The sequence below is a fragment of the Antechinus flavipes genome, chromosome 1, assembly GCF_016432865.1.
Source record: "Antechinus flavipes isolate AdamAnt ecotype Samford, QLD, Australia chromosome 1, AdamAnt_v2, whole genome shotgun sequence".
Taxonomy (NCBI): Eukaryota; Metazoa; Chordata; class Mammalia; order Dasyuromorphia; family Dasyuridae; genus Antechinus; species Antechinus flavipes.
Window position 1 is genome coordinate 397,617,946 of NC_067398.1, and position 25,294 is coordinate 397,643,239.

General features: G+C 33.8%; 1 protein-coding gene and 1 pseudogene across 4 annotated transcripts in view; both read right to left on the reverse strand.

The window, feature by feature from the left end:
• The window catches only part of CTNND2 (catenin delta 2), a 1,133,181-nt gene that overhangs the window by 218,858 nt on the left and 889,029 nt on the right, over nt 1-25,294 (reverse strand). For all 4 annotated transcript variants that reach the window (XM_051969857.1, XM_051969856.1, XM_051969854.1 and 1 more), the window contains one exon: nt 1,275-1,458. In XM_051969857.1, the coding sequence (XP_051825817.1) occupies nt 1,275-1,458 (184 nt within the window). The remainder of the gene's footprint in view (nt 1-1,274; nt 1,459-25,294) is intronic.
• Nucleotides 22,163-23,022, reverse strand: LOC127543635 (ADP/ATP translocase 3-like; annotated as a pseudogene).

Genomic DNA, 25,294 nt, shown 5'->3' on the forward strand with positions numbered 1-25,294 from the left:
ACTGATGCCAACTAGGAAAAAAATCTTCAACACAATAAGCAAATAAAAACACTACTTATCAATGAGTCTTTTCATTCCAACATGCTTGTCTAAATCATCTCTAATTTGGATTCAAGGAATACTGAACTGCCATAAACCATGAGATTTAGGAGCCAAGAAATATCTAAATCTCAAGTATACTGTATAAATACATTCTTTTTTATTTTCACCTAGAAAATAAAATTGTTTATAATAAATATAGTCAACTACATAGAAGTCACATTATCCATTAAAGAAAATCATTAAGGCATTTGTGTTATCTAGTTAGTTGGTCATTATGACATTTCACCTTAATATACCTTTAAGTAATTTTCTTTTTAAATTGCCCATGTTGCTTTGTGATGACTTAGCAAAAGTCTTTAATAAAAACACTGGGTTAACATTCTTTTATTTGAATCCCTTCCAGGTTATAACCATTACTCTCTTTGAACAAAGTCTTCTTAGCCTTCTTAGCCATACAAGTCACTCTTTTGTCTGCTTTTGTTGTGGAACTGTCTCCTAATCTGGTAATGTACCCTTCTTCATTTCTATCTCTTAGAATCAATCCCTGGTTTCCTTCAGCTCAAACACCATCACCATCACCAAAACTTCTGTATCCCTCTAACTAGAATGCAAATTCATCAAGATCAAGACTTTCACTTTTGTCTTTGTATATCCAAGTCTAAGCACTTAGTCACAATAAATATTGTTCTCTAACTGATTAAAGGAATTCTAGACAAGAATGTGTTTGTTAAATGTTTAATAACCAGTTCTCAAAACATTTATGACATACTTTTAAATTTATTCAGCATCATTAATATTTTCCCTTTCATATTCTAGGTATAAACAATCTACAAAATTGAGTTCTGATTTGTAACATTTGCTTATCTCTGCCCTATAAATACCTACACTGAAAATTTAACAATACTCAGACAACTGGCTTCAATGTGCTCCTGCTAGGATTTTCAGATCATAAGAACATATTGACATTATTTGTTCAACTGGAGAACGAATCAGTTACTTAATAATAAATAAATACATCCAATTAGATACAGGCTAGTGGTCATCAGGAACCTGGCAATTCAGGGAGAAAACAAGTCTGGAGAAGGCAAAATTTCTGTACTTTTCAGTGAAATTATAAACCAGTGCCATAATGAAAAATCCAATTTCCCTGTTGTTCAGAAGGAATGAAATACCAGTTGAATTTTGTTGAATGGAGAGAATCTCACAACATAGCTTTTGCATTCACCACTCACCTTAGGCACCCAGTGGCATTACGCAGCACCTGTGAAGAATGGAGCTGTATTTTCCGATCATCCTGGAGTGGTGAATTTTCCCATCCAGAGTGAGGGATGATGACTGCATTGGTCAACACTGCAAGGGCATCCTGGATAATTGGCATTTTAAGTGCATCACATGAAGAAAGATTCCAAAGGACTCCTACAAAATACAAATTAAAAATAGCACTTTTTATAACCACTGGTTTTCTTGCTTTAAAACTGTTTCTACTCTTAGTGTTGTTAATAAACTTGTCAGAAATACAAGATAGTGCAAGCAGGTACAAGTTTCTCCCTTAAGACTGTGCCCCTTAACTTTCATTAAAAGATAAAAAAGGAATTCAGTTTAGAATATCTCTGTGGGCCCTAGAAATAGGGCTGTCAAAATCTGACAAGTGGAAAGAGAGTTTGTAATTTAGTTATCTATGTTTTATCATAGAAAGCAACCAGAGTTGGAAGAACTGATTAGGTACATGATACTGAATAGAATTCTGTCTGCTGAAAATGCAAGAGAGAGAGAATCTCCCCAATTTTACCTAATCCCAAAGGCACATAAGGAAGTCCATTTGCAGAGTTATTTTCTATGTAACCTACTGTTTCTACTCTCATATTCCATTTATTATAGCTTATCCAATTTGCTCTAGGTCTTATATTTAACAAAACATGAAAATAAGGCCACTCCACATGCAGGAATGCAAAAGGAAATGGGGGAATAATGTAAAAACAAACCAGTAGACCTAATGAGTTTAGATCCCACAGCTAGTTTAATAGGAAAAAAGATAGTTTACCTACTTTATCTGTCTCTTTGCTTATCTTGGAAAATAGTGCCTGAGAAGGAAATATAAACTAGATTGCTGCATTTGTGCCTTCATTGCTTGATGATATAGGAAGCAATTGAAATTGCATGGGAATGTACTTAAAGTTACTAACATGGAATTGAGAGTTTTATTTCTATCAAAAATACATTTAACCTTTAATCCAGATTAAGGGAATGAAAAATTTTAAAACATTTTTATAAAAACAATTTCTAACATTAGAATTCAATAATTTTCTTAATATTTATTGAGCTATAGAAATTAATCTTGGAAAGGCTTTAGAGATTTAATCAAATTCTCTCATGTTGCAGTTGATAAACAGTTGTGATTTTACTTGTACCATAATAGTTACAAAAATATATGCATAAACAGCGTATATTTCTTTGGAATATATTGATTCTTGATTTTATTTTTCGTTTAATACAAAGGAAAAAGCTGTAAAGAAGTTGAATTTTAAATTTCTCGAGTGTAGGGACTGTGCCTTATATATTGCTATGTTTTCCACTGCACAGAGCAAGTCCTCAATAATTATTTATTAAATGAATTAAAGGAATGAAGGTGAAGAGGGGAGAGGAAGGGACGAATATTCATATTTCAAGAGAGTACTACTTCATACTTAGCAGACTGGCTAATAGATTTTTAAAAAGCATAATGACATATGTTGGAGGGGATGTGTAAACAATGGGACATTAATGCAGTGTTGGTACAGTTGTATATGGATCTAACAATGTTGGAGAACAATTTGAAACTATGCCCAAAGGCTTATTAAATTGTTCATACCTTCTAATTCAGCAATGTCACTTCTAGGTCTGTATCTTATAGATCAAAGAAAATGGAATTAGACATATATGTACAAAATATTTATAGCAGTTCTCTTTGTGGTCCAAAGTATTGGAAAATTGAGGGGTTATCCATGGATTAGTAAATGAATGAACAAGTTGTGTTATATAATTGTGATGGAATATTATAATGCTATAAGGAATGATGAACAGGATGCTTTCAGAAAAACCTGGAAAGATTACATGAATTGACAAAATGAATGGAAACAGGAGAATATTGTACATAGTAACAGTGATGACCAACTGTGAATGACTTAGCTATTCTCAGCAATACAATGATACAAGACAGTTCCAAATGAAAAATGCTATCCTCCTCCAGAGAAAGAACTGATGGAGTCTTAATGCAGATCAAAACACACTTAAAAAAAGTCTTTCTTTATTTTTATTTTTGGCCTGTGTTTTCTTCTTTAATATGGCTAATATAGAATATATTTGCAAGGCTATACATGTAAAATGTGAATCAAATTGCTTGCAGTCTCAAGGAGTGAGGAGGAGAGGAAAGAATTTGAAACTTGAAATAAAAAAAAAAAACCACCAAATGTTAAAATTGTTTTTATGTATAATTGAGAGAAAAAAACACCCCAAAGCTTATCAGTCAAATCTCTCTTTGAGATTGGAATTTTATATTGAAAAGGGGTTAATCAAGTTCCAGGAGAAAGATGCTTCTATTTTGAAGAGAAAAAAAAAAAATATTTTTTTAACCAAAGAGGAAACTAATAAAATTTAAATAAAACAATTAAATTGGATACCTATACTTGTCTAGATTCTGACAAAATGAAATCAAGATGAAAAACCCCATTTTCATAATTGCTAGTTATGAAGACTAATTAAAATGTCTATGAAATAATTTTCATTATTTCATAGACATTTACTGATATCACATATAGATATATAAATATACCAGTATTACTGTATCTCATTATATGATAATCATGGTTCTTACCAAATGAAATTGACAATATTTTCCATTTCTGAAACACAGTATTTAGAAGAAATATATTAATTTATATTAATTATTAATTTATGCATATTCTGTTTTATAACCCTTCTTAAAATCAATAATTCACATGTATACACTGTAGCACTTTAGAGTTTAAAAAGTGTTTTCCTTACAAAAAAAACCTGTGAGGAAGTAGTATTCTTCCCCCCCCACCCTTTTTTTTTTTTTTTTTTTTTTTTTGGTAAATAAGAAAACTAGAGGTCAAATAAATTAAATGACCTACTTATAACTAGTGAGTGGCAGAATCAAGATTTATGAACTCAGATGGTCATAGATCTCAAGCTGGAAATTACTAGGAGGGTATCTAATCCAAATCTATCTGTTTTGTGCATGAAGCACTTTGAGGCCCACAGAGATTAAATAACTTGTCCCAGCAGCTTTGTCTCCAATTCTTTCATTATAATTTTTACATTATTAATGACTCTAATATTAAGGAACATTTAAAATGATTTTAATTTTTAGTACAGTATTTCTCAGGCTCCTAAAATATAATCATGCAACATCAAGAAATATGAAGTTAATGTCTTACTTTGGCTTCAACAACATAGACAAATTGTTTTCAAATTCTATCTTTCTCACTCTCACAACTCCAACTGATTCTCCCTTCTATATTTTTATCTCAACAGTGGTCTGGCAACTCAAATTTAACAGCACTAAAACTGAATGATTATAATCTCTTCTAAACGTAAACTTCCCTTCAAGTTCTCCCTCTGTAATAATTGCATATCACATTCTAAGGTTTTCCTTTCAAGTATCTAGCTCCATAAACTGAATACCATATTCCTTGTAAGGATCCAAACCTTGGAGCTATCTTTAACTTATTTTATTTATTATTAACTTATTTATTATTTTTTATTATTAACTTATTCCCCATTCAATAATTCTACCTCTACAATATTTCTTGAATTCAGTCCCTTTAAAACATTTCCACTGTAATAATTTTTCTGTTATTGTACTAACTTTCTAATAGGTCTTTTTGCCTCTTGTTCATTTTGTTTTCAATTCAGCTTCTAAATTTGTATCTAAGAAATCCTAATATACTTGCATAATTACTCTTCTACGCAAAAAACTTTAGTTATTACCTAAAATATATCAAATAAATTATAAATTCCTTAGAATTACCTTCAAAATTCTTTACCTTACCTGCTCTATCTATTCTCCCATACAAATTGGATTGCTTTCCCTATCCAGATCTGAACCCTGCTCCACCTGGCTCCTGGGCTGGTGCTCTCTCCACTGCCCCTCTGGGCGCACTCCTAACCCAGACAGCGGCAAGGAAGCAAGGCAGTTTGGAGACATTGACAGTCTAGTTGGGGAGGACACGTACCTGGGTGACAGGTAACTTTTATCATCTCTTCTTCCATTCCATTGATTTATATCTACACAGATCTAGAATATCTTTACAAAAATGCAATTTCCACCTAGTAAGGACACTTCTTTTTTCAGTTTAGTGTCTTTTCCCCCCATATAACTTTCCCAGAATTCCTTCCTCCCTCATCCCCCCAGGCAATTGGGGTTAAGTGACTTGCCCAGGGTTACACAACTAGGAAGTTTTAGGTGTCTGAGACCAGATTTAAACACAGGTCTTCCTGACTTCAGGGCTAGGTGCTCTATCCACTGAGCCACCTAGCTGCCCCATCCCCAGAATTCCTTTTTGAAAAGAACTTATATATCCCTCAAACTGCTCATCATATTTTGCTTGGAATTCCTTTGATCGAACCATATTTTACTTATTATCACATTTTTCTTGGCACATGCCATTATTCTATTAGGCAGTTAGCTTTTTTAAAAGAGTGAAATGTATTGTTCTTGTCTTTCTTTCTCCAGCCCCTAAAAAACAATCAATTGAATTGAGTATCATTCAATAACATTGAAGGAGCTAGGATGTTCAGTGGATGGAGGAGGAAAAATGTTTTTTATTTGATGTTTTAAGATTGGTTAAAGAATGAAAACTTCTTTAAGAAGCAGGAAAAATGTGAGAGGGTGCAAGAGACAAAAGATGAGTGGATCAAAGAGAAGAAACAGAAGGGTGAGTTCTGGCTTTAGCAGCAGCTGGTGGTACAGTGGAGAGATTACTGGGCCTAGAATCAGGACTTCAATTAGAATTCAGCCTCATATACTAGCTGTGATTCCAGGCAAATCATTTAACTGCCTCAGTTTCCCCTGCTGTTAAATAGGGATAGTTATAGCACTTGCCTCCCAGGATTGCTGGGAGGAACAAAAGAAAGATTAGTTGTAAAATAATTAGCACATTGTCTTATAAATAGTAAGCAATTAATAAATTTTTTTTTTATCCCTTTCTTCTTCCCTCCCTCCCCTTCTTTTGCTCTTCCTTTTTTCTTAGGATCTTATCTCTGCTAAACATGCACAGTAAAGTATATGTATCTTTCAATACTGATTATCTTTGTGTCCCTTTCTAAACCCAACTTCAAAAGTTCTGCAACTAGAGCCAAATGGTTATTGATATTTCAAAGCTGATTAAAATAAAATGGATCTGCTGCTATCAAAATATATTTGCCTAAAAATAAGATTGTTGGAACAAGAAAAATAACTTCAATTTTCATATGACATACTTTTAAAAAGATTTCAAAATTCCCTTATAAAACCAAGCAAATGTTTAAAAATATGAGGAATGGGCAGTGAGAATGGAGAAATAGGGCAAATGGAAACTGAATGCTTTATCTTAGAGGAGATGAGTGATTGGAATAAATAATGATACAATCCCAGACTTTACTAGTTGTTTAATCTTTTTTCTCTTAAAAAAATTACTTCATTTTAATTGCACAATCTAATTCAGAAGCCCTGCATGTGTAGAAATTTCTTATTTCATATTCAATTGACCTTTACAGGATAGTTGCCTGTGTGACTCACACTTCAATTAAATTATAATTATATTTGACCTAAATATCTCTGAGCTTTCTACTACTTCTTTGTTAAAAATTCAATTTTGAATGTATTTTGTCTTCATGTCACAGTCATCTCATCCCTATATCTAGATTGAATTCTTCTTCAATACATAGAAAAACAATCAAATAAAAACATCTACTCCAGAAAATCTTTCTGACAATGTATTTAATCATCTATTTTAGAAGTCATGAAGGAGAAGGTATGTTTTGTTTTTTCTATTCCAGGATCTTCACTGATTTTCCTATTATTACAACTTCAATTTAATTTTAATGATTTTTTCATTTATATTGTTGTTTTCCACATGTATCTTGTTCTCTTAGTGATGGTATTTCTGGGTCACAGGGCAATACATTCTTTTTAACGTTTTAGGGACATAGTTAAAAGCGTCTACCAGAACGGTGTATTAAGTAGAGAGTAATTAAGTTTTCTATATCTTAGCATTAAAAGATGAGAGACTAAAGATTACAGAGAGGGTAAACAACATTCTAGAGTATTTCTGAAAAGACTGGTACTGATTTTATTCTATCAACATCCTCTTTCCTTTATTTTCTTTTTATTTGGTCAAATGATATTCAGTTCATTTCTGCATTTCTCATTCTTTCCCTCCCTATTTTCTAATCCTATAAATCAAATGTTGCCTTGCCTCAAATATTATTATTATAAAAATACAAAAAAGAAAAAAAAAAGAGAAGTGAACCAGGCTAAATAAGAATAAAAAATGACAGATTTTCATGACTTCCTTGTGCCAATCCAAGCCCCATCCTTCTACACCTTTATTAATAAACTTCAAAAGTTACTGGAGTTGAAAAATGTGTTACCTTGAGGCCCGTATGTTACTGTCCCTTTTTGAATTTAGCTGTGCTAGATGAAACAATTGAAATCTTTCTGGCTTTGTAGGGCCCTCTAGAATTTGTATTTCACTGACAAAAACTTAAAACCTAGGGTTCCTTCCTTGTCCCCATGGGGCATTAAGATAGACTTAAGTAGAAAAGTTAAATTTCATTCCATAAAGGATATTTTTTGGGGGATTCACATTATAGTTCTAAAAATAAATGTTCCTGGGATATGAAGTGTATACTAGATTAGAAATATTTCTTAGGGGGAGAACTTACATTATTATAGTGATGTAACATTTGTTTCATGCTAATAGTTCCTACCTAATAAATATTTTTAGATGAAACCGCAAAAGAAAAAGAAAATGGAAAAAAGAAGTGTCAAATTCAACATTAGAAAAATAGGTCTAATTTAAATAATTTGTCTGTCAAATTGCTATATTTCCAAAATAGACATTTTTGACAATTCTTTTCAGAAGTTGTTTGTAAATCATAAAACTTTCAGGAAAACATGGAACTTGTAATGATATTTACTCTGAAAATTTTGAAATAATAAAATCTGATGTTAAAATTTCACAATGAGAGAATAACTTGAGTATGCAATATAAATCAATATCTTAAGTATATAAAAGGTTAGCACTTTCATTAATGTAATCAAGTGAATATATTATTCTTTATTTGATAGTCATCAATAAACTTATGAATGTTTATGAAAAAAGCTGTTTAATACCTACCAATAAATTTAAGATGTCTCTTAAAATTTCCTTAAGAAATTTTGCTTAATTTTATTTTGATTGCATTGTTGTCATTGAAATAGAATGGATATGTAACTATCACATAATCTTAAGTTATCTGTTGCACTCAAAGATTGCACTCAAAGTTCTTGGTTATGATGGCAATAAGTATCAGAGGCAGAACCTGATTCCAAGGTCTGTGTTATATCCAGTTAACCACGTTGTCTCTTTAATACATTCTTTTATTAGCAGGGTGAAAGTATTATGGCTCTAAATATATTCCTGATGGAAACTTTAAATGAAAGAATATTTAAATAATTAATGATAAACTTTAAAGAGTCTTACTACAGCATGGCATTTAAAATTGTTCATAGGTATGTATATGTATATATACACATACACATACATTTCTTAATATTAAGTGAAGCACTTTTAGACGTGGCAGAGAACTGGAAACAAATTTTGTGCTCCTTGATTGGGCAATAGCTAAGCAAATTGTGATACATGACTGCAGTGGACTATGACTGCTTTGTCAGAAGTGATGGATATAAAGAATTCAGAGAAATATGAGAAGACATACAAGTCTGGTACAGTAGAAAGAGTACTATCTCTGCACCTCAGTTTTCTGTCTAGGAAAAAGGTAAGTGATTTTTCAATATGAAAGAGTCAATTCAAAATAAAATTATTCAAGCAAATATTCACAAGTACTTTCATGACCTTCAAAAACACTCAAATGGGACTTTGGTTACAGAGAGATCTTATTAAATGTATGCATTTAAGATAATTCTAATTATGTTAATCTATGGATGTTTCCTGTTGTTCCTTTATGCACACATAAAGAATCAATCTAATGTCCGGGTTGGGGAGATATCCACTTTAGGCATTGTCTTTTTCAGAGCTGAATGGCTACTTACTTTGCTATTTATAGCAAAACAGTCAGAAACTTCTAGCATAACTGTGAGTGACCAATTCACAGAAAGTGTAGAGAAATAGTTACACTCATTTGTTTCTTTAGAAGGTATGAATAAGTTATATAAGTATATAATAAGTATATAAGTATATAATTGCATATATATATATGCAATTATAAGGTAGCTAACTAATAGCTAACTAAAAAAAACAATCAAGAATGACTCTTCTAAATTTTAAAAAGAGAGCTAGTCATTTTTGCAGCCAGTCAAAACAAAAGGAGACAACTATAGATATCAGAATGTTGTCCAAGTCAGAATGTAGGAAAAATCCAGTTCTTTGTTTCTTCCAGAATATAGGTGTTTTGTGTATGTGTGTGGAACTAACCATATCACCTGAAATACAGCAAGCACTTAATAAATGCTTACTGAGTTTCTACTGGATTTATACCCCAAAGAGATACTAAAGAAGGGAAAGGGACCTGTATGTGCCAAAATATTTGTGGCAGCCCTGTTTGTAATGGCTAGAAACTGGAAATTGAATGGATGCCCATCAATTGGAGAATAGATGGGTAAATTGAAGTATATGAATGTTATGGAATATTATTGTTCTGTAAGAAATGACCAACAGGATGAATACAGAGAAGCTTGGAGAGATTTACATGAACTGATGCTAAATGAAATGAGCAGAACCAGGAGATCATTATATACCTCAACAACGATACTGTTTGAGGATGTATTCTGATGGAAGTGGATCTCTTCGATAAAGAGAGCCTTAATTGATCAAAGATGGACAGAAGCAGCTACACCCAGAGAAAGAACACTGGGAAATGTATATAAACTGCTTGCATTTTTGTTTTTCTTCCCGGGTTATTTATACCTTCTGAATCCAATTCTCCCTGTGCAACAAGAAAACTGTTCGGTTCTGCACACATACATTGTATCTAGGATATACTGTAACCTATTTAACATGTATAGGACTGCTTCCCATTTCGGGGAGGGGGGGGAAGGAAGGAGGGGAAAAATCGGAACAGAAGTGAATGCAAGAGATAATGCTGTAAAAAATTACCCTGGCATGGGTTCTGTCAATAAAAAGTTATTTAAAAATAATAAAAAAAAAATGCTTACTGATAGATTTTCAAAGAGTGAATGGACACTGATGTTTAAATATACTTAGCCACCTATAGCAACCTTAAAACATACAGGCAGAGAAAATATTTAGTTTCAAATAAAATACCTGCCGGCTTAGAAAACAGATTACTTCCTAAATTTGAGCTGGTTAAGGTACCAGCTTAATTATTAATAAGTTTAAATATTTCATTTTATAAGGCAACTAGGTGATGAATCTGGAATTAGAAAGAACTGAACTGAAACACTGACTTAGCTGAGAGTGAGCCAAAGCAAGTTACATAAGCTCTCTGAGCCTCAATTTCCTCATCTGCAAAATGAGTATTAAAATAATAGCACTTCATGGGGTTGTTTTGATGGTTAAGTGAAATAACATTTAGAGTACTATATAAACCTTAAAGTGCTATGTATTTTGCAAAGATTTTGATTATTCTCTTCTATGGACCTTTATAGGAATAAGAGTTTGGGGGTTATTAGTAGATCAAGTCAACATGATTTGGTAAGGTTGAGAGTAACTTAAAAGGCTGTCAAATGTAAGTTGGATTTTCTAACTTACTGGAAATAAGATCTTTCAGAGTAGTAGATTTGGAGTCAGACAATCTTGTCTAACTTAATTCTCTCCTTTTCTAGTTTCTAATTATATGACTTTGAAAAAACAATTGTCTCTGAACCTCAGTTTCTTTATGGGTATCACAAGAAGTTTGGTTTAAAAGTTATCTGAGCTTTCTCTCAGCTCTGTATCTTTTTCTATACAATACAAACTATTCCATTAGAATTTGTGAGCCTGTCAATTATCACCTTGTTTTTTTCTTTCACCTTTACTATATATGATCTCACAGCTTACTTATTTTCTTACATTTCTCTTTTGTTATCTCTCCACACTATTTTTAAACTGAACAATACCATATGTTGTTATTATTATTATTAATACAAATGAATAGCCCATTACAACTCCTATTTCTTTCTTTTCCATTCCTGGCAGATTTTTTCTGTCCCATAAACATCTATCAGCATGCTATGCATGATAGATGCTCAGTAAGTCCTTCAATTGATATGTATCTCTTTTCTAAGACAGGCAGAAATCAAGAGCTTAGGAGAATATCATGAGTTTGAGACCACCTGCAGTTTGCTGACAAAAGCACTGATGAAAAACTATGAATAGCATCTAAGTGGAATTTATAGTAGTGGGGCCCTATCTACTCAATGCAAACATTCTAAAAATTAATTTGAAAACATGTGGATGATAGAATGATTTTTTTCCTCTCTATTTCACATGCATTACATTATGTTGTCACCATATCACAAGTCTTACATGTCTTTTGGGACCACAGGCAAAGCCACATAAGATGAATACATAAAACTCATATCTTCTTTTCAATAGTTTCAGCAGTATTACATCATCATTTTTTAGAAAAGTATAAAATAATAGCAAATTTCACTTAAGAACAAAAAGTACAGACAAGGAGAGCAGAGACCACATCTATCCCCAGATAATACCACCTTTGAAGTCTGGAGGAACTGCAGTCCCCAGGATTAGCTCTGTAAGTAACAGCACAAAAGAGGCTAAAGTTTGAAAAAATGCCTCCTCATCATTAGGTGAGCAAACCCCAAATTTAATATAAAGTTCTCCCGCTTTCTTTTGATTTTAAACATAAGTCATCATGACTTTCCTCACTTCTCAGAACCCCCCAAAAAGATGATCATGCTTTCCCTGACTGCTCAAAAAAAAAGTAAAAGCATCATAAAAGGAGATGATCATGCTTTCCCTGAAGTCTCAGGAAAGGAGATGAAAACACTAAAGGAAATGGGAAATCAAAGCAGATTAGCGAGTTTCTGAAGGGGCTCACTCTTAAAACAGGTATACATAAATCCATCAATATGGGAGGTATTACACATAATTACACAAATTACATAAGCACATAGTAACATAGGCTTGTAGTGATGCAACAAATAACATGAATCAACATGAGGATTTATACATGTCCATAAGTCCTAGAAGTAGTCCAAAAGGAATCTATTGCCCATTAGTTTATGTACCAGGAATCCAATAATTCCTGCAAGTTTTGAAGTCTTGCAATAGTCTTATCTTGTGTTAGGGAATCCAATGATTCCTGCTGATTTTCAAGTCCTGCCATAGTCTCATTATCAGCCATGCTCTTTCAGTGTCAGATGTTTCTTACATCTTCTCCTTTGTTTTGAGGTTTTTCTCCTTTTTTGTCTCTCTCCAGGTGCTCATTGCCACCTCCATCTGTAGGAATACAAGCAAACCCTCTCTCCCAGGCAGTTAACCTATCTAATCCTTTCTATTTACCACTTTCTGGATCTCTCCACATCATCTGGCAATTATGTTGAAGCTGTTTACACTGGACACTGCCCTCTTGGTTTAAAAAAGCCTGTATTCTCTCCATTTGTAATCCCTTTCTCCCAAATCCCAATCCCATGTGATTGCTTTTCGGCTGATATTTCACATCAGAGTCCTGAACTTCTAAAATGTAACCTCAGCTGCCATCATGCCCCATCTGTCTTTTGTATGGTATCTTGGAACTGGGCCCGACTTCTCATTTCTCTGGGTCAATCTACATTCTGAGGCCCAGTGGAAGCCCTTCTGGCATTTTGGACATAGGATTTTTCTCACTTTCTCTTTTTGTCTACATTGGGCTCTCAGATGTCCTATTTTTCCACACTGAAAATATTGATGAATTTCTCTAGAAGTCCCTTGCCAAGAGGACCCTGTCTTCTCATGTTCATCATAGTCTTGGTATAGTAAGCATTTGTGCCCACTATGGCACTGCATCTTATGATCTCTAAAGGAGCATCTTTATGTAGTCCCCATATAATTCTTCTGCAAACCTCATCAGCATTTTCCTTAGCCAGTTGTCTTATTATAATTTTTGTAGCTGCATTTTCTTCAATGGTTCTTGTGACAGCTGTTTGCAAATGTCCCACGAAATCTGCAAAGGGTTCATTGGGACCTTGCTTTATTTTTGTGAAGGCTTTACCTCCATCTTTCTCTGGGAGAGAACCCCAATCTTTTATTGCAGCAGTAGCAATTTTCTCATAAACTGTTATGGGATAATTAATCTGTGCTGAATTCTCTGCATATTGACCTTCACCTACTAGTTGGTTAAAAATGATTTGTATATTAACTCCTGTTTGCCTAATTCTTTGGGCTTGAATCCTACATAATTCATGATATTTCAAAAGCCACAATAACATGTCCTTGCTATGGATTTCCAGTCACTGAGGTTAGGATATCATAAGACAAATTATCTAGTAACATCTTAACATAAGATGATGTAGCCTCATAAAGAGTGCAACCTTGTTTCAAATCCTTAATTTTTTCCAAATCAAAAGGAGTGTATCTTCTCCTTTTTTGACCTGAAAAGTCAAGCTCTTCAATTACAGGGTATGCATGTATTAAATCAGATACATCCTCTCCTTCATTTTTTGCCTTAACCAGTATCTTTTGTAATCTTGTCATAGGCTGCTTAATAGGTATTTCTGTTTGTGTCACTGACTCTCCCCCTCCTCTTTTTCCCTCCACCCATGAAGGGTTAATTGAGAGAGGTAGGTCAGAGGATGGGAAATGCTCCTGCTGTCAAGTGTCACACTCAGAATTGTACTTACCTCCATTCTTAGCTGATTCTTCATTCTTTTCACTTAGTTTATTTGGCACCACCTCCTCCTCTTTCTTCTTTTTTCTTATTCTAACACTAATATAATTTCTTAAAGCCACTTGTATTACATTGTACATTTAAAGTGTATTTTTGGAAATTGAGTTTGGATTGGAATTGTAGTATTCACCTAGTTGCTCTCCTACTAATTTCCACTTGTCTCGATTCAATTCTTTTTCATTAGAGAACCAAGGAGATGTGTATGCTACAGTTTCTAAAATTTCAGTGATCTGCTCCCAAGTGACAATTAAACCATGATTTTTTTTATCAGCCTGATCAAGCTTTCGACACATTTTCATTGAAGAGAAACAGAAGGTTGTTTAGAAAACTAAACATCTGTCCCATTTTATGAAATACTATTTTAGCCCTTTAACGAAATTTCCTTGTTGTACTCACCCTAATTTTTGGGCACAAATGAAGGTTCTCAGCCCCACATTGGGCACCAAAATGTAATGTTCTTCTCTAAAATATATTGTTCTCTGGGAGCAGGTTTCTTGGGAGGCATCTGGAGGCAGCTTTAGTTTCAGTTCAAAGTAATAATCACCTCAAATGTTGCCAGGAGTTAAATCCAAATCCTTTATTGTCTCTTTCCTTGGGCCCAGTTAGCTTTCTTAGAGGCCTATTTCTCTCCTAGTTTCCAAGAGCTCCTGCTGCTAATCTTTTGCCTCTGCCAGCTTCAGCCTCCAGCCAGCATAAAGGTGAAAAATGGAATGAATCTGACTCTACCTCTGAGTGTGGGCTTGTGTTTTCTGACTTGTGAATCTCCTGAACTCAATCCTGGTTGAGGCTCCTAGCTTATATGTGCTCTCTTAAAGGTATGAATCTTGTGGAATTGTAGTAAGTACTAAGTACATCTAGAGAATTGTTAAGCACCCTGCTAAACAACCATCATCTCTATCAATTCCACTGACTTAGCACCTTGTAAGAATTCTAACAAAGTTCAAAGTGAAGAAATAGGCTGAGAAAATGAGCAAATAATGACAACAAACACAAAAGAACTTGACCATAAAAAGATAGTATGGCATAAATGCAGAAGGGAAAAACAAAGTAAAAATAGCTACAAACAAAGTCTAAAAGAAAAATGCTTAATTAAATCTAGGCTCAATAAGAATTCAGAGAAGAGTTGGAATTCCTGGAATTATTTCTTTTGGAATAAAATAAATACATTTTTTTAAAAAGTTTAAAAAAAAAAAGAGAGAGAGAGAGAGAGAGAAAATTCCTAGAAGAGTTCAAGAAAGAGATAAAAGTGGTAGAGAAAAAAAAATCAGTGGGGATGATATGAGAATTTACAAAGAGAATTAATGGGTTGGTAAAAGAAACACAAAAATACTGAAGAACAACTTAAAAACCATAATTGGATTAATGGTTAAAGAAGCATAAAAATTCACTGAAGAAAAGAATTCCTTAAACGACAGAATTGTCTAGAGAGAAAAAACGGGTGCGAAACCTCACTAAAGAAAAAAAATTACTTAAAAATTAGAATAAGCAAGTGAAGCTAATGACTACATGAAACATTAAGATACAATAAAGTCAAAAGAATAAGAAAAAATGAAGAGAATTAAATTACTTCTTTGGAAAAACAACTACTCTCAAAAATAGATCAAAGTGACATAATTTAAGAATTGTCAGACTATCTGAAAACTATGATTAAAAAAACCCCAAACAACAGCCTACACTTCATAGTTAAAGAAAGTATAAATCATGTGCCCTAACATCTTACATTCAGAGAGTAAAACAGAAATTGAAAGAATCCTCCAATCACTCCCTAAAAAAGATCACAAAATAAAAACTTCTAGGAACATCACAGACAAATTGCAGAGGTCAGGTCAATCCCAGGTCAAAGAGAAAATACTTCAAGCAGTCGAAAGAAACACTTCAAATATCATGGCACCATAATCAAGAATCACTCAAGATTTAGCAGCTTCCATGTTAAAGGAACAAAGGACTTGGAATATGATATTCTGAAAGGCAAGGAACTAAGATTACAACCAAAACATATTCTACACAGCAGAATAGTATTATCCTTCCAGGAGGAAATGGCTATTTAAGGAAATAGAGGACTTCCAAGAATTTCTGATGAAAAGAGCAGAACTGAACAGAAAAACTGACATTTGAATAGAAGACTCAAGAGAACTATAGAAAGGTAAATATATATAAATAATCATAAGGGATTCAATAAGGTTAAACTGTTTATATTCCTATATGGGAAGATGATACTGATAACTCCTGAGAACTTATCATTATTAGACAGTTAGAAAATGTCTATACAGACGTGATTCAATTATATTGGGGTGATCTTTCCCTTTCCCTTTGAAAAATGAAGAGATGAGAAAGAGGGATGCATTGGGAGAAAGGGAGAGGGAGAGAAATAATGGGGGGAAATTTTCTCACATAAAAGAGGTGCATACAAAAGAGCATTTATTGTAGAGGGAAAATGGAAGAGTGTGTGAGCAATGCTTGAATCTCATTTTCATCAGAATTGATTCAAAGAATTATTATTATTATTATTTTGGCTGAGGCAATTGGAGTTAAGTGACTTGCCCTGGATCACACAGCTAGGAAGTGTTAAGTATCTGAGGGCACATTTGAACTTAGGTCCTCCTGTCTTCAGAGCTGAAGCTCTATCTACTGCTCTATCTAGTGGCCCCTATTTTTCATTTTCAAAAAATATCAATGACATCATGAGGTGATGTCTTGACTTGCATGTGAATTACTGTAGTTGAGTGAGGCAGAATTACTATAATTGAGTGAGAAAGAATCACTTTCTCCTAACTCATTGAAGTTCAAGGGCAAGATAAATGTCAAGATGACAGATGATAGCCCAGAATGCTGTAGATGACTTAGGAGACTTGAACGATTGAGCAAGTGCTAAGTACTCCACAATGTCTACTTCTGCTGCCTTCATGGCAGCTGGAATAAATAATTTTCCTCTGTCCATTCTACCAGGAGAAGTCTTCACAAGTTTGGGGTACACATTTCCCTAAGTCACGAACAGATTTGAAGTCTGTCAAGTCCCCTCAACCTAGTTTGGCTGTCTGCCAAAGTAATTTTCCAGTGTGCAGCTTGTGTGCATACTACACCTTCTTGAAGACATAGGTGAGAGTTGGTTGAATAAGTTGGAAACCAAAGATGGATGAGCTGTCCTGAAAAAAGCTTGTCAAGCCCTCAATCAGAGGTGCTAGCCTTCCTGTATATCCCCACTGGAAGAGTACAAACACACACACATTCATTTGGGCACAAAAACCTCTTACCAAATAGGGAAATGGAAGCGGGGAAAGGGAGAGGGAGGGCATGAAAATTAGAAAGGGGGAAAATGACGAAGGAAACAACATAATAAGGGAGTTGTGATTAGAAGCAAAACAGGCTTTTGAGCAGGGGCAGGATAAAAACAAAGAGAAGTATAAAAAAATAAGATGGAGGGAAATACATAGCAATCATTACTAGGAATATAAATGGGATGAAATCACCTACGAATTGGAAGTGGATAGCAGAATGAATTAGAAACCAGAATCCAAAAATATGTTGTTTTCAAGAAATACTTGAAATAGAAATCTCTTTTAGCTGAAGTAAAAAAAAAAAAAAAAAGTATTCATAATCTTAGACAAAGCAAAAGCAAAAATAGATCAAATTAAAAGAGATAATTAGGGAAATTACATTTTGCTAAAAGGTACCAAAGATAATGAAGTAATATAAAAATACTTACAGAAAGTTTTTCTGATAAAGACCTCATTTCTCAAATTTGTAGGAATTGAGTCATATTTATAAAAATAAGAATCATTCACCAATTAATAAATGGTCAAAAGACATAAACAGGCAGTTTTCAGAATTAGAAATTAAATCTAACTATAGTCATTTGAAAATAGTGCTCTAAATCACTATTGATTAGAGAAAGGCAAATTAAAACAATTCTGAAGTACTACCTCATACCTCTCAGAAATGACAAATGCTAGAAGAGATGAGAACAAATTACTAGTGGAATTGTGAATTGATCCAGCCATTCTGAAGAGCAATTTGGAACTATGCCCAAAAAGCTATAAAATTTTGCATTTTCTTTGATTCAGAAATACCACTACTAGTTCCAAACTCCAAATAAATAGAAGGAAAAGAACCTATATTTATAAAAAGTATTTATAGCAGGTCTTTTTTTTTTTTTTTTTTTTTTTGGTAGCAAAGAACTGGAAATTTAGAGGATGATCATCCATGGCTGAACAAGTTATAGCATATGATTGTGATAGAATATTATTGTAATATAAAAAAATGAGAAGGTAGTTTCAGAAAAGAAAAAAAAACACAAAGCAAGATCTTTATGAACTGATTTAAGTGGGAGAAGACTCAGGAGATCATTGTGCACACTTAAAACTTTGGAGAGAGACTCTGGGTAGAAAGTCCAGTTAGGACAATTCTATAATAGACAAGGGTGGACCAGAGCAAATGAAGTAGAAATGGAAAGAGGGAGATGAATGAATACTAAAAAAGTAGAATTGACCAGACTTAGCATCTGACTGAGCTGGCATATAAGCAAAAGGGAAAAAAAAAGATAATTGTTCTTTTAAAAGCTTCTGTTTTAGAACTATCCTTTGGTTGAATGAGGACAACTGAAGGTGAATATATACTTGAATATTATGGAACACATTTTGTGATAGTAGAACAAATTTTATCAGGGGATAAAGTCACTTATTTTCTATATTCCTGAATCAGAGTGGGAACCATATAACCTGAGAGTTGTAAGGCATGCATAATGTAGAAAAGGGTAATATGAGTGGAATGCAAAACATAATAGGATTTTCAGAAAACAATTTAGGAAAAGTGACAATCTTGCTTACTTAAATGCTATGTGACATACGGCATTACTCCTTGAGGTAAAATTACACAATTGATAAAAATGACTTTTTGAGGTATTGTTGAATATGCTGAACACATGTAATCCATTTATCTGTTGAGTAGCAGGGAAATATTATGCAAAGAGGACTATATCCTATCCTAAAGAGCTGAAAGGGGGACTTTATTGGGCAATAAAGCCTAAGCTTTGGAACTCCTGTTTCTGGTCTATTTCAAATTGAATTTATCACACTCATATATTTGAAGTTAACTATTTCTCACTAGTGGCTACATAGAGAAAAATAAAACTATTAATTATCTAATATAATTAAAACATGACTAAATGCTAAACTCTCAAGAATTGAATTTTTTCTAAAATTAATATGTAATACATATATTTTAAAGATAAAGAAAATTGTCTAGAAATGAAAACACTGCAGTCTCTTAGGGGAACATCAACCTTTCTACAAATGTCCATTAGCGTAATTTGCTTATGTTCCTTTTGTTTGATGTGTTCTTTTGCTATTTTCAGTTTACTTCTTTCCTAATCATTGTTTCTTCCCCAAATGCTAGAAAATGTTTTCTCTCCTCTTAATAGAGAGGAAGTACTCAGTAAATACATAGAGCTCCAAAGCTTAAGTTTATGATAGAAATCAAGTTTAGTTTCTATCCCTATCTCATTTAGCTGCCCTTCTATCATGAGACCAGAGTACAATAGGTCATTGCCAACTGGCTGCCTGCTGGGAATTAGCCTCTCTATAATCACCTAATCTGTCCTCAGAAAACACAGTCTGTCAGTGGGTCCATATTGAAAAAGCTTTCTCTGTGGAGAATACTCTTCTAGCACAACCTTTGATCATCATCAAGACAGGTAAGTAGTATAGCTGGTAGAAAACTGGTCTAGAGTCAGGAAAACCTAAGTTTGAATCCAATCTCAAACATTTTCTAGTGGACAAATCATTTTGTCTCTATCTGCTCCAGTGTATCTGTAAAATGGAGATAATATTAGCACCTACCTCCCCACTGTTGTAGTGAGGATCAAAAAAGATAATATTTGAAAGTGAGTAGCACAGTTCCTGGTACATAGTAGGTGCTTAATAAATGCTTCTTCCTTCCTGTATTCTCATCAGAATAGAATTTCTATTATGAGAATTAAAGAAATGGACCAGAATGTTGAGTAGACCTTTTATGGAATTCATGGACATAATCTGCAAACTTTATTTAAGTTTTATGTTTAAATGTCAAATAGTGCACCATTTTATTTAAATGTAATTATTGTTATCATTATAGCAGATAAGTTTCTAGTATTTATAATTAGAATAGTGGTATGGGATAGCCATTAAAAAAAGATTGTGATTGTCCTTTTAAGTGTTTATTTAATTTTTAGTAATATTTCAAAGTCCTGTTCAAATCTCATATTTTCTGATAAGCCTTTCTTGACTATCCTCTTCTTTAGTAAAAGGATTTTCAAGGTTTAAAGGAATTATGGTCAAGAGTCTCTCTGCTTAAGGAGGTTCCCTTTCTTTCTAGCTGAATGACTGCTAATTGTTTATACCTGGGCATATTAGCAGAGGATTACAGGGGTCCTGAAAGATATAAACAAGTTGGCTTCTGACTTGGAGGCTCAGTGTCAAACAGATGGCCTGACATTATATTTTGCCTAGAGTTTCTAGGATAAGCCAAGAGTTGCACTTGAAATCCAATGACTTGCATGATTTGTGCTATTTGTCTTCTTGCCTGAGTCACTCATGAACTAAGTACAATAAATGAGGACTCAACTTCCTGAGGAGGTGAAAGGCTTGAGCAATGCTTCTCTATATTCTGATTTATTAGGAAAGGATTTCTACAAAAGACAGGAATGAGAAAGGTGCCCAACCAAGGAAAGAATCCAAAGATTTTGAGCAGACCAAGGAAGGTAAAAATCTTTTTAATACGTTGGCTAAAGGAAGCATATGGACATGATGAAGAAGAGGATACTGAGTGGGATCTGAACCTGTCTTTAGTTTCCAGAGTTCCTTCCACTGTATTACATGTAACACTTTACAACTTTTAAAGGGTCTTCCTCACAATAATTGTATGGAGAAAACATTGCAAGCATTACTATACATTATCTTTTTACAATGGGGAAATTATGAGAGATAGAATGTCATTTGTCTATAGTTATACAGCTATTAAATAACAGTATCAGGACTTAAATATTGGTCTTCTGATTTTAATTCAAATGTCCTTTCTTTTTCTTCTTTTTTAAAAAAGTCTTTTGTGTATTTATTATTTTACAGCAGAATGCCCAAAACAGATAATCATAACTACCAAATACTCAGCTGTACAAAATAGTGCATATAAGTGCTTAAGTACAATTGGGAGATATTGTGGGCCAAAACTCTGTAAGTGAAACAAGGATTCTTACAAGGTATTAACTCAGTGGAATTGATAAGACAATGGTTATCTAGTTTAGCATTGTGATTAAAAGTTCTCTAAGTTCAGTATGATTGAATTAATCTTACAACAAATAATGGTTCCCTAGTAATATAATGATTGGTTTATACTCAGTATACTGTAAATGATCTAATTATAATAGAGCATATAAGCTGGGATAAATTCAGCCAGGGTCAGGCTTGGAGAAGACAGGACTGGAGATGGGAGCTCAAGCTCTCGGAGCCAAGAAGAGAGATTCTCTCCATCTCACACCATTGTGGTGGCTGGCCTGCCTTCCTGCATTTCCTCCACTGAAACCAAGCCCTGGCCCCAGGCAAGGAGACAATAAAGAATTTGGACTTTAACACCGGGCTATTCTTGTGTGATTAATCTGCTGAAACAAAGGCTGGTCCAGAGACCTCCAGAAAATCAACCAGAACATATAGGGAGATATGATTTTTTTAAAACAAATAACTAAACATAAATCTGTGGTCTTATAAAATCACATAAAATATATGGTTTAAGTCCTTCTGCTTCCTTGGACCCACAGTAACTTATTTTCCCCCAAACCAACAGAATCAATATACTGAATCATTATCAGTTCCACTATGTGAATAAATGAGTCCCATTTTCTAAGAGCTTTTCCTGACTCCCCTACAGACATGATCTGGTCTACATTAAAAAACAAAACAAAACAAAAACAAAAACAAACAAAAAAAACTATAGGAATTTTTTGAAGGTTTGTGGTTCAAAATACTAAGTATGGTTAAGTATTCTACATGATCTACATTCACTAGTTCTTTTAGTTAGGATGTACCGAGATTACTTTCTTCAATTTATCATACAAGTCAAGCATAAAAGCTCTAGCCATTCCTCTAAGGCCACTGGACCAGGTACCCCTCAAGAAATCTTTGCTATCTTCATCTTTAGCCATCTTCCTTCATCAGTCAATTGTCCCAGTATACATGATATCAGCTTCTTTGTGCTCAGACTGCCTTACTTTATCAAAAGGACAGGAAAGCACACCTGCCTAGCACTCACATTCGGACAATTATCCAACCTATCACAATATGAGTGTTCTTCCGATCTGGAAGCAGTCCTTTTGCTGCATCATAGATCTCAAAGTAGGTTGCTCTATAGATAATGATATCCTGCATTGAAACATTGCAATTTGATATAAACCACGAATTCCACCAGACTGTTGCCCAGTTCTTGAATTCTCTCAGTGCCAGATTTACCAGCACTGGCTGTTAAGCTCTATGCAAAATCCAGGGAGTAGACAAAGCAGAGAGAAGTGCCTCCAGAAGCAAATTTGCCAGTAAAATACCTCCAGATTGTGTGTGCTTGTTTTATTCCCCAAACTACCTACTTATACTTATGCTTAAAGGCAAAGTTAAGAGCCTGGGTGGGAAATTATTTGATGACATTTGCTAAGTTAACCTGCCAGAAGGAAAGCACCCCCTGTTCCTTTGGAACTAGAACGATATAATCCATTATATCTTTGTACTGCTTATCTGCAGCAATTTGTTTACTTGAGTGCTGCACCTGCAATAGTAGCTTGACTCTTTCCATTGGGGCCACCACAATCTTGGAGATAGCAGCGGCTATGCTAACAGCCAAGAAGTCCTTGGCAGAGAAGATGGTCTGTTCTTTCATGGTTATCGAGGAGGAAGGTTTTGGAATTGGAGGAGCAGTTGAGAGTGGATCAAAAGCTGAGAAACTTGTTGCTGCCTGCTGAATGTCCTTTCTTCTTACCTCAATATGCTATTTTTCTAATTGTCTTGCCAAGTGAAAGAGTCTGGACAATATATTTTCAAAGGAACCACAAAATGAGAAGAAATATGGTAGTACTGATACATATGAATTATCACAAGTTTGTAGAAAACTCATTAAGTTAAAAACAGAATAACTGATAAAATTTTGACTTCTGTGTCTGATAGCTTCATCTTTGAGAGATTAGTAGAAATCTCTTGGATTTAATTCTGGTCATTAAAAGAAGTGGAAGTTGAATGTGACTAATCTTGAGAAATACTGGACTATACCATCTTTTAATTTACAGTAGCAAAAGAAAAATTTTGACAATCAGACATGTACAGATTTTAAATTTCCAAAGATTAAGAAAAATAATGGTTTACATTAATTCAAGATTCTAAAAACCAATGTTGATAATACAGTAGCAAATAATTCTGCCACCAAAGAACAGAATTTTTAGAGAACAATGTGCTACATAAGAAGCTCTCTAGTGAGCTTAGATTTTCAAAGGACATGACATGCAAAAAATATGAAAGGAGAAAATAAAATAGGAAACAATAGCAAAATAATTATTTCAGGAAGCCTAAAAGTCATATTGACCTGAAACTTTTACTAAGAACTTTTTGTCTGATTTTCTCAGAGTAAGGAATCCTTAAGGAACTTCCTTCCTTGATGTAGCCCTTGAATTCACTAGTATATTATTTTTGTAGAATTATTTAGATCAGTGAGGTCAAATACAAATAAAAATAGGGACAATTAATACAAACACAAGTATCCTTGTTTGGTGCATAGTAATTTGTTATTAAATAATTTTATCTATGTTTTATTTTATTTGGGCACTGTTAAGTGACTTGTCTGTGGTCACAGAGCTCTCACCTATTTGGGACAGGACTTGAACCAAGGTCTTTTTCCAAGGTCAGATCTGTATGCCCTATATCAAATTTTCTCTTTATAAGAACAATATGAAAGATTCTAGACATGTATGGAACAAGTGAAAAGTAAGGAGGGATAGAACACATCCTCTTTCATTTCAAGTGGTATTCCAGACTTAGTCTAGAAACTCTAGGCAAAATATAATATCAAGCCATCTGTTTGACATTGAGCCTTCAGTCAGAAGCCAGCTTGTTTATGCCTTTCTGGGACCTATTATCCTCTGTTAATATGCCCAGGTATAAACAATTAACAGTCATTCAGCTAGAAAGAAACGAAGTCTCCTTAAGCAAGGAGATGACCATAATTCCTTTAACCCCCTGAAAATCCTTTTATCAAGGAAAAGGGTTGTCAAGAGAGATTTATCAGAAAATATGAAATTTGAACATGTTTCTTCTTGAAAAGGAATGGATGACGGAGAAAACAGAATTCCTTGATCCTTTTTGAAACTTCTAACTTCTTTAATAAGAATTATCTTCAAATCAGAAAATGTAGAACAAAAATGGTCAAGAGGGAATTGTTGTTCAAAAATATAAGAAGATATTAAGATATTATCAAAGTGTTCTCAGAGCAGCTTAGATGGCACAATGGATAAAGTGCCAGGCCTGGAATCAGGGAAATTCAACAATCAGGGATTAAAGAATTTGATTTCATGGAAATAATTAATCAGATTTATAGAACATGGGATACAGAGGTAGTAAAATGAAGTCAGTGGGAATCTTGGGAGCTAAAGATGAACTTAGGGGGTCATTGAACACTTAATATACCTTTGGAAGAATGTTTTCAAAAGGAAGAAATTAACTCTGATTAACAATTAATTAGAGAATGAATATTATTCTAATAATATTCTACTAAGGGGCTTAGAATGTGACTCTGATGTCACTCTTGGACCAAGAGAGTTATCTTCACACACAGGAAATAACCCTGGGAACAATCTAGATAAAGGAGCCTATTCTCCACCATTATTTGGCAAAGTAGAACAACGGTGGGATTAGGGAAGAATTTCACCTAGATAAGATAGTCTGGGAGGGGTAAATTCTTTGGGCAAGATAAGAGATGTCCCTCAAAGCCTAAGATTTGAATGAAGAAATAAAAAGGGGGGGGGGAAGGGAACCTGTAACTGCCATACATTAATTGGTTATTAATAATTATTTCTTGTTTTGCACAATTTCACATGGGCCTTTTCATTGGGGTTGTGACTGAAGGGGGAGAATATGGAATTCAAAATTTTAAAAGCAAATATAAA